This window comes from Hippocampus comes, unplaced genomic scaffold, assembly GCF_001891065.2.
Source record: "Hippocampus comes isolate QL1 unplaced genomic scaffold, H_comes_QL1_v1.1 scaffold177, whole genome shotgun sequence".
NCBI classification, from domain to species: domain Eukaryota; kingdom Metazoa; phylum Chordata; class Actinopteri; order Syngnathiformes; family Syngnathidae; genus Hippocampus; species Hippocampus comes.
In genome coordinates this window covers 904,408-915,285 of record NW_017806158.1, presented here as the reverse complement: position 1 = coordinate 915,285, position 10,878 = coordinate 904,408, and the positions used below count along the sequence as shown (strand labels likewise).

The 10,878-nt window shown below is 42.3% G+C and overlaps 1 protein-coding gene across 10 annotated transcripts in view; it reads left to right on the top strand.

The window, feature by feature from the left end:
* The window catches only part of auts2a (activator of transcription and developmental regulator AUTS2 a), a 318,606-nt gene that overhangs the window by 173,050 nt on the left and 134,678 nt on the right, over positions 1 to 10,878 (top strand). For all 10 annotated transcript variants that reach the window (XM_019895262.1, XM_019895264.1, XM_019895261.1 and 7 more), the window contains one exon: positions 6,199 to 6,228. In XM_019895262.1, coding sequence (XP_019750821.1) covers positions 6,199 to 6,228 — 30 coding nt within the window. The remainder of the gene's footprint in view (positions 1 to 6,198; positions 6,229 to 10,878) is intronic.

Here is a 10,878-nt window from a genome sequence, read left to right as displayed (position 1 = left end):
GCGGAATGCGGGGGGGGGGGGGGGGGGGGGGGGGGAGAACACCATTTTGCCATGTGACTGTTTGTATCCGAAAACCATCAGGATGCGCAGCTCGATCTGGAAGGAGCTGTGAGAAGGAGGGAGCGAGGAGCCCTCGACAACACCATCGTCAAATTGGCACCGTCAGAGCTGACCGTGGCAACGGCTGCCATCCCTCATGCTGTTACTCCACCTTCCAGGCGTACAACCAAATCTGCTCGCTTTTTTTTTAACCCCTTCGGCCATCCTGCGGGACAACCTGGCTCAGCCTGATAAACCGACCCCATCCTGTGAGCAAAAGGGATGCTTTAATGAAACCACCAGCAACCATAATTATTGATATGATCATGGATAGAAAGCAGCTCTACCTGAAGGTCCAATGCCGCTCATTGGGACAACAACGTGCAACCATTGCACACGCTTGCCGAAGAGGTTGCCTTTTAAGAAACTGTACCCAGTAATTCTGCAGGCTGTTTAGAAATCATGCGGTAGCAATTTCGGACCAGTAGATTTCTTTGAGGTTATGATGGAAATGGTCATGTCAGCATACTGGCCTCGCATACCTCTCTCATATGTGTGATGTGGTTAATAAGTCCTGCGTTCAGGTATTTCTTTCAGTGGTTAACTCGATTAGCGTACTTGCTGCTGCGGATGATAGTTGAGCTACAGTGAGCATTCGGTCGATGGTTTCTAATGTTCCCCTGCTTTTCAAGAAGTATTACTCACATGGGGGGGAAGGATTGAGGACAAAAATAATTCACTCTGACTCAGACCAATGTCAACAAAGGCCCTATGCTCAAACAGAGGCCAGAGAAATTTATAGGAGCACGCAGCCAAGAGCAAGACCCCAATGAGAGCGGCGGGGCAATCAGAAGTGGTCCGGATACTGGCCAACATCAACAGCTCTTAGAGCTGAAGTTAATGTTTGACATTCTGGAGTTACTTAAACTAAACACGAGGTTCTCGTTATACAGTATACTGCCCTCTGTAAAATGGCGAGCCCAGTTGGAGATCACTTTCTTTTGTCAGCTGCCCCCCCCCCCACCTCTCCCAGCACGCTCCCTGGACTCATGGTTTCCTTATTGTAGGTGACGGTTGCTTTAACTCAGAACCAGTTACCTGCCTCCGCCTGTCAGAGTGACCTCAATGGCGCCACTGTTGTGCTCATTGATGGAGACAATGATCATTTTCGGAGTCATGTAAAACCGATGTGCTATCTCCAGTTAGCAGAAATGGTCTCCCTGCGTTTTTCTTTTCAATGTTAGTTTGCATTGAACTAAAGTGCTGCATCTTTATTCATGAGTTCTCATTTACCATAATTATCGCACGAACTGAGTTTTGGCACTCGCTTACTGAAAAACATACTTATGGTAGTTAAATGAGGTTTTCCTTTCCCTCTTGACATTTTGACCATCGTTGCCAAGCCACAAGACTTTTAAAGGATATGTTAAAAATGTAGAGTTTTTTTTTTGTGGGGGTGGGGGGAGGTAAAATCTGTCAGAATGAAAATATTATTACCATTTTTTGGGAAAATGGCGTTTTCCTCTCCATAGAGGCGCTCACTACATGTCACTTAATGAGGGAAATGCTGCATACATGAAATGGAAAATATTGGGGCAATCGTTTTATTTTGCAGGTTCCGGTGGGCATGAGTAGAGATGTCCACATACATTTTGGTGATGACCGATGACAGTTTTCTGACATAATAAGCTTTTTTTTTTTTTTTTTTAATACGCTTGTGTTGAGTCTACCGCAGTGATCTCGGCTCGTTATTTACAAAATACGTACATATTTTAGCGACATGTCATGTCACATGAGACAGTACCCACAAAAAAAAAAAAAAAACACTGATTCACTGTGAAAAAATGTGCAGGACACTTGCACTCCAACATTGATTTATTTGTTATTTTATAGTCCGGCTGCTATACACTGGCCATCGATCAAACAAAATCACATAATTTCTTCGGGATAACAACTCAACATTAATTTTTCACAACACAAAAATACTTTCTATGATAAAATGAAAAAAAAGAAAAAAATGGTCATTCTTTCAGCTCCGTCCTTCAAATGACTTGTGTACCAAGATCTTGGCGGGCAGGCAGGGCCCCCTGTGCCCCGCCCGTGGCTACGACTCGTGTGGTCCTCCAATCATTCTTGACATTTCCAAGAACACCACAGAAGCCTCAAGACTAAATTTCTATTTCTGATTTTCATGTAGAAAATAAAACATCACACACATGAAAAGGCATTTGTCTTTCCGCAATTTATTATTTTTGCTATGATCACTTATCATTGAGTGACAGCTCGCGCTTGTTTGTGTCAATGGGAATTTTTTTTTTCTATTTTCATCTTTCTCCAGTCTTCATTACTTGCTACCGTTTTTCCTTTTGTGTGGCATCTCCTCTCCAAAAGGATGATTACATTGTCTGTGCTTGTATGCCAAGCTTGATTTTCATCTTTTTTTATTGTTATTCTAAAAGGTATTTCAATTTTATTAAGTTTTCCATTTTATCCCCCCCCCCACCCCCCCTTTTGTTGCTCTGGGAAATTTACATACCTCTGTTCCGGGGGAAAAGAAGGTAATGATAGCAATTTATTTTCTTTTCTCTTCCCCCCTACCCCCGAACGAGCAGTATGAGTGCTTCGTTTAGCGGTACCTGCGAATGCGACAGGCGGCGGGATGAGAAGTGAAAGAGAGCAGTTGATTAAATCATCATCAAGTCGCAGCACCGAAAGTCAATTCTGCTCGCCGTCTAGAATGATATCCTTTTATCTTAAAGTAATGAGCTATGGCACTTTTGCATCGGATAATACGATGAGTTCCATTAGGATGTTCCATTTGCTTCACAAGCAAGGGCAAGTCATTCCAGCCGGCTTCTCTCTCGGCAATCAAAGCAATCGGTTGCGCGAGCGAGCGAGGGGAAAACGACGGAAAAGATAAAGGGGAACTGAAAAGAAAAAAAAAAAGAAAAGTTGCTCCCAACATGATAGATAAAGCTCAAATAATGTTGGTTATTTGAACCTGTCGAACACCCGTGTTCTCGATTGTGCTGCGCGTCGTGTCGGAGGAGTCGCTAATGAGTACTCGGTGTGATGTCACATTCTGACAGGCCTCAATAGATTGAAGTTGTCGGGGCAGCTAATACTGAGATTTTGTCTGCTGCAGCTTTTCCTTCGTCGTTTGTGTGTGGGTGTCCACGAGAGACCTCTATAGCAGATGTGGCTCTTTATTCCAAAAGCAAATTGGATGTCTAGAAACACAAACCGATTTTTTTATAGGTTTTTTTTTAAATGTATTTTATCTATTTGCACTTATTTCTATTAATCCTGTCAGGGACAGCGGTTACAATTTCTACTATTTTTGTAGGTTTTTGCATGGTGTCATCTTTAAATCAAAGACAAAGCATAAAAATTGTGTGAAGCACAGTACCGCTTTTATTGTCCATAGAGGGCAAATACACAAAGAAAAAAATAAGAACTATATGTGCATGTATAGCGCTGATGCCACTGAACATGTCGAGTGGTTGAAAGTAAAATAAATATTCAGGAATAATACTTTTACAATTTTTGGAAAATTGTATGCTGCATTATATAAAATTATTTACATCGACTGCAGCACAAGGGTTATTCCAAAAGCAAATTGGATGTCTAGAAACACAAACCGATTTTTTTTATTGTTTTTTTTTTTTTTTTTTTTTTTTTTAAATGGATTTTATCTATTTGCACTTATTTCTATTAATCCTGTCAGGGACAGCGGTTACTACAGTGGACAGTTTATCATGTTATCAGGTTACAGGGTGCATGAAAGGGTCACGTATTGAGGCATGCCGAATAATCAGTGTGGATACCTTCTCAGCCGGCCTCGGTCTACTCGCTATGGATGTTTTTCGATTCACAAAAGCAGGCACCAAATGGTACTATTTCTAGCACCTGGTCATCCAGGCTTCCAAGGGTACAGAGTTCATATTCAATGGGGAAAGATCTGATGGTCCTGCAAATGTTTCACGCGGTGTCATTGTAATATTTGAGGATAGACTTGAATAGATGACAAAAGTAATCATACACACCAACGTAACACTGTTGCTACGCACCAGTTAATCTCGTAATTATATTCTATTATTTCAAGTGCAGGTGGCCCGGCGGTCTCGTGGTTAGCGCATCGACCTCACAGTGCAGGGGTACCGGGTTCAATTCCAGCACCAGCCTTCCTGTGTGGAGTTTGCATGTTCTCCCCGGGCCTGCGTGGGTTTTCTCCGGGTACTCCGTTTTCCTCCCACATTCCAAAAACATGCACGGCAGGTTAATGGAGCACTCTAAATTGTCCCTCGGTATGAGTGTGAACGCGGATGGTTGTTCGTCTATGTGTGCCCTGCGATTGGCTGGCAGTCGGTTCAGGGTGTCCCCCACCTACTGCCCGAAGACGGCTGGGATAGGCTCTAGACCCTTGTGAGGATAAACGGATTGGAAAATGGATGGATATTTCAAGTGCTGTTTTCCGCTCAAATAAAACGCATCTGCTTGCCAACAGCCACATCTGGATGGATGGATGGATGGATGGATGGATATTTCAAGCGCTGTTTTCCGCTCAAATAAAACGCATCTCCTTGCCAACAGCCACATACTGAGAGGTAAATTGATAGCAGACCCTCACATTCACATCCATTGTCCTTGTTGTTGTTGTTGGGTTTTTTTTTTTTTTTTTTTATTTTTTTTTTTTTTTTTTTTTGGCACCTTCTGGCTGATGTGTTCAGTGCTGTATGATCGTTTCCTTGGTGGAAAACAAAACTACAGCCAGGACTGTACAATATTATTTCTTTTATTTTTCTTGTTGTTGTTGACGAAGACAGAACAAGGTTAATAGAACTTGCTGTTGAAAAAACTCGCCCAGGGCCCTGACCTCAACCACAGAAACACTTGTGGCATGAACTACACTGATTCCGTTTTCCACTGGACTGCATTCGACCTCACAAATATTCTTTTGGATGAATGGACACGAATTCCCACAGATACAAATCTGCCTAATAGAGTGGAAGCTCTGTGTGTATATCTTCATATGTTCTTCCTAGTTCAGTTCCTGCTCCCTAATTTTCCCCAAATACTTCTTTTTCTAATTACAACCTCGTCTCCCTCATTTATTCATCCCGCGGGAAAAGGGTGTTGGCCCTCACACCGTATTGGGGACGGCTGTTGGAATGTTGTAAGAAGTGGGGAGAGAGGGAGTGAGAGAGAAATAAAGAGAAAGGGAACGTCTGAGGAGTGTTTGCCCAGCGCGTTTATTGCCTCTGCATAATTTATGAGTTGCTGGAGCTGACCATCATGGCAGCATGCCGCCGGCTGCCCAAGGGGCCATGTGGAACAGGCCTGTAAATTGGATGCTATGCTCCTGCTGAGCTCGCATTGGCCCCTTTTTAGCATCCTGTCTGAGAAACATACCAGCCACGTGGCCAGCCTTCTTACCTTTGAGCTTTTTAAAGTCCAGATCAGCAAAAAATAAATAATAAATAAATAGAATAGATTGAAGAACGGGAGAGGGGGAGGAGGAGAAAGACAGAGAGAGCCAAGTCAGAAGTGCCTTCTGTCACTTCCTCCCTGGGCTGTCAATCTTTTCATCCGTTTTTCTCTCTCACCCTCACCCTCGCTCACCCCCTCAACATCACACACAAATATATGATGCCAACCCCTGCCTATATTCCCCCGCTCAGTGCCTCCTTCATTACTGACTTCAGTGCTTCTCTGCACCTCAGCCATATGCACAACTTTGAGGCTGCCAGTCACCCAGCATGACACTAATTAGTTGATAAAGAATGAAGCGGACCTTGAAATTGAAATTGGAAGAGGTGGGGTGGGGGGAAAAAATGAAATCTAACCATCTTTTTCCTGTCTCCAATGACAAGGTTGACTTTCTCCTCCCGCTCTCCCTGCCCAGCCTCAAGCAAAAAGCACACGACAGGGAAAAATAATTGTCGTCGAAATTCTTGTTCTTGAGTTTCCAGCTCCAATTGAGTTACGACATGTAACCAAAAGGCTCGTCATAATATGATGCATTACACGCTTCGGTGGGCTTGTGACATTCGCACCGTCGTTGAAAAGATTAGACATGCATTAAATTTGAAGCGTGTGGCAGTTTCAAATGCATGGAAACCTCCCCCAAAATCTAATTTGTCTTTCTTTCTCTTTCAGTGTGACACGGAGACTGACCAGGACGACAAGGTAAGCATGACACTTTCCAAAGCATTGTGGGTGTGTCTGAATGACTTTTGAACCAGACTGACTGTTTATCATTTCGGCCTGACAGTCATGTCAATTAGAATTAAACACCCTATGAATAATTACTGCCAAACTTTGATTAGATATGGATTTATTCTAAATGTTCTTCATAACATACAAAATCTAAGTTAGACTGTACTGGGTTTTAAGTGTTTATCATGACATCAAATTTCGGGTTTTCTATTTGCTTCAAGCCAATCTGCCAAATATAATGTTTGATATGAGGTAGATTGTGTCATCATATAATTATTCTCTGTGCATCACTTTTTTGCCTCTTTTGTTTACTCCGGCAATTGAATGTACAAAGCAAATGCATTTGCATTACATATGCTGTGTAAAATTAATGTGAACAACAATTCGAGTGATACCCAAGTATTGAAGCATTCAAAGGCTGTGTTGTCGAACGTTTTAGGTATTACTCCATTTATTATATTAGCTTAAAAAAAATCTGCAATTGAGAAAGTACTTTGGTAAAATGATTTACTCTCCAAGTATGTGAAGAGGTGCGAAAGAGTATTCGTAATATGGATCACCTGGAGCTCAGCATTTTTCTTTAGTGAGATATGTCTGTCATGAAGAAGCTGAAATATTGTCAGTGGGAAAATATGATATGAAGTTTTGGCTTTTTCGCAATTTTCTCAAAAGCCGACAGTGCGCCTTATAATCTGATGCTCCTTATCTGTGGATCAATATTCAGATTTTTTTCTGGACGTCGTATTTTAAATGTTCTGTAAAGTGCTGTGTTACAGCTGCAGCGGTTGTGAAGGCTCTATATAAATAAAGCTGTATTGTATTGCATTGTACTCCATTAGCGTAGCTCCATCTAGTGGATGCATAACGCAACCGCAGCCACTATTGTAGCTTCTGTTCTATGCGCCTTATAATGCGGTGCACCCTATATATGAAAACCGTTTTAAGATAGGCCATTCATTGAAAGTGCACCTTATAGTGCGGAAAAGACGGTAATGCGACATTTTGAGTCACATCTGACAAGTACGATAATGTTGCGTAATAGATCAAAGGAGTTTGCTTGCTTTTTATCAGTGTGCATGTAACTACAATGGTTTGAGGAGTTTTATGATATATTTAGACCTTATATTTGATTTTACTGTGATAGGTATAAACCCTTAACGTTTAAAATAATGGTCAGCTTATATTCTTTCTGAAAATTTAAAATTGTTGTATTGTATTGTATAGTTTGAGGTAGTCTCAGGAGTTCGTCCAGGTACAGTATTCCGTATTGGAGTGTATCTCATTAAAAAGAAAGCAATTGTGATCCCATGAGTTTGTAACTAGCAGAAACAGATCCACTTTCATGATTTAGTAATGCTTTTTGCCGATCTTGCTTAGACAGTGCAGCAAATTGAGTCATTACTCAGTGTTGTCGATTTAAATTGGTCCTGTCTTTGTCGTTTCCTTTTCATTTCTCAAAGCAGAAGAGAGCGCGTTGCCCTGTAATCCCTCAACTGACTGTATTAATTCACTCCGGGCGCACGTTTCGCCTCTGACGAACGCCGTTGACTTCACCTTGCTTGTCACTGATTAATTGCGTGTTAAGGTAACAGAGGAGTGAATTAGTAAATAGGGGGACCCCTGTGAAAGGGGCTGCTTCATGTCTCCTGCCTTGTCGTCAGGGAGTAATTTGAGTTCCCGCATGACACTTTTACCCCTCCGGAGTCCACATCACCTCTGTCATTATCTGCTCCTGCCAGGCCCTTTCCACTCTTGGCCCACTGCCCCTGTTGTGATTTACATTTGGTGGATGATGCGGTCTACTTTACAACCCGGGAGTAGTAAAGTAGAGTTTAAAAAAAAAAAGTGGAATCGTTTTAATGGGTCAAATGTATTCCAATGCCGACAAACGTGGCTTATTTAGTTTCTCTTCAAAAGCGGGAAATGGGAAAAGTGTCCCCTGGAGAAATCATGTTCTGCCTGTGTAGCAGGTCTTTGCCATGTCGACTGGAACTGCCAGACTCTGATAAGATACTATTTGGATCTCAGAATATGCATGTGTGCGCAGTCCTGTTTGCGAGTGTGTTTCTGCATGTGTGTGTGTGTGTGCGCGCGCGCACGCATGCGTGGGTGTTTGTGTGTGCGCACGCGTGTGTGTCTGTGTGCGCACTTGCTTGGAAAAAGAAGAGTCTTTGCACGTTAGAAAAGTATGGGCCTTTTCTTGTATGATAAAATCAATGTGCATGCACCCGTTTTAGATGCGAAACACTTAGCTTGCTCACCGCAATCGATCATCACAATCGTTTTATTCACTTGACTTGCATTTTCAAAAAAAGAGAAACAGAAGAAATTTAAGCATTTTCCCGGTTTGTTTAAGGTATCTCACTCAAACCCATCCCAAAAATTAAAAATGTATTTTTTCGCGATTAACACCACATCATATCTGTTGGAGATAAAAGAATTAATAACAGCAGTGCAATCTTAATCTTGAGTAACCATCTGAGCCTTAAAACAGTAAAAGCAAGGATTTTTTTTTTTTGCCGAAAAGCAACACAAACAATACTACGAACAGTGCCATGTTGCAATGTGTACATGGTCATCCAATATCAACAGGACTTTAGCTACCACGTATTTCCCAGTGATGTACGTATGTGCTTTGTATTGCTTTGTCCCAGAATCTGCTTTCCTGGCCACTACGGTGCTTGAAAAAAATTAAATGAAAAACAACCAAGAGGAGTAATAGACTAGTTAATGAAAGAGATCTAGGAACTTAAAATAAACTCTACGCTTGGATTTCATAGGTTCACTGATGAGATTCGAATCTATAAAGGGTAAGGTGGGGGGGGGGGGATACCCAGAATGTTACACAAGCCTACATTTACAGTGTGATGTTTTTCATGCTTCTTCGTGGATCTGAAGCAGAAACGCCTCGACAGCCACTTCTCCTGTCTGACCATCTGTTTTTATTTTCCACCTATAATGGAAAACACAAACTTAAAAAAAAAAAATAATAATAAAAGCGGTAACAGTATACCTTGCCACTTGCCTAAAATGAGCTATGACAGCCTCCAGAATGAGAGCAAAAGGTTTAGAAAATGGGTGACTGCGCAACATGTTGAGCAATAGGGACACAGTGGGCATCTGATATCAATTCAACGTCAATATGACGATCAAAATCTGATCCTTCCCATCAAAGTGATATCAGTGCAGTGTCCGGGCTGATTCAGATGTTCATTTCAATTGAGATTAGACGTGTATTGTCAACTTAGTCTTTAGTTAGGATGCTTTGTGTTTGTCTTAAAAAACGCTTCATATGCATCCACCAAAGGACAATTAACATTGCTTCCTCTCACCTTGCTACACTTGCAAAAATGCATCTTTTATATCAAACACTCAATCGTCATCATTCATCCACCAAGTCTGGACTTCGATTTTATGATGTTGTCAAGAGTAGGCAGTCGCTCCAAGACTCATTGAAGTGATTTTGCTTCAAAGTGTCCATCTTGAAACTACTGCTTCAATATTTTAGAATGAATATCCACTGGTGCTCAAATGCTTTTCAAATTAACCATCCACCTATTTGCAGCATTCAGGTCTTCACAGGTGTTCATCACATTCGAGCTTTGAAAAAATAGATTCTGAAAAGGGTTGCTTACTTGATCTGTCACCATCCGCAAACTCTACAGGCTATTATTTTCAATATTTTTGCTTTATTAATTAATGGCCAACCCAGACCGTAATGTGTGGAGTCATTTGGAGCAAGGGATCTAAGTGGGTGCTTTAGAGCAGCCAGAAGAACCTGTTTGTCCTTGACATAAAATACAATTTGCTATTTATCTTCCTTTATTGTTTTGCTGTGTTTGCCCTCTGGCAATTCTCACAGAAGAGTTGTGTTTCTCAATGACTTGGCAGCACTGTACATAAAACCAGTTTACAATCCCCCCCCCCCCCCCTTCCTCTCTCCCCCTAACACCCAAACCCGCCCTCGCCGCACCGCAGTGGGAAAGAAGAGTAATAAAAAGGAAAGAGCAACTTGTCAGCGTTAAAAGATTATGTGTTTTGCCCCCTCCAAAGGAGGAGAGTAGTGTTTACAGGCTTGAGTGGGTGCTCACTAGGTTGAGGCTGAGGCTGATTGCACTAGAGTACCCTGTCAGCTAGTGATTTGTCATGTACTTTATCATCCTTGTCACTCTGCGGAGCGTTGTCATAGGTAACGTTCCCGCCTGCCACCCCCACCCCCCTCCCGCCCTCTCTTCCTCCTCCTCCTCCTCTTCTTCCCCCTGTGCTTTGTACTCAGTCAGTGCAGGAAATTTGTATTTACTTTGGGGGAGTGTAATTTGTTCCTCATGGATAATATGACCCTTAGCGGAGCCGGATCACGGGTTAGTTGAAGTGATATTTTCCGGTAATGGTAGTCGTACATCATGGCTGTCAGGGCGGGTTAGGAGGCGAGCACATTATAGCTCCATTTTAGCACTGCAGGCATCTGGGATTATTTTCCATAACCAAGTATGACATGACCGCTCTGCGGAGTGCATTAAATTTTTACTAGCTTTTTTCCCTCCCCCTCCCCCTTCAACTTCTGTGGCTTTACCCCCGGTCTGGGTCTCAGGGCTGCCACAGTGATGGATACCCACCCCC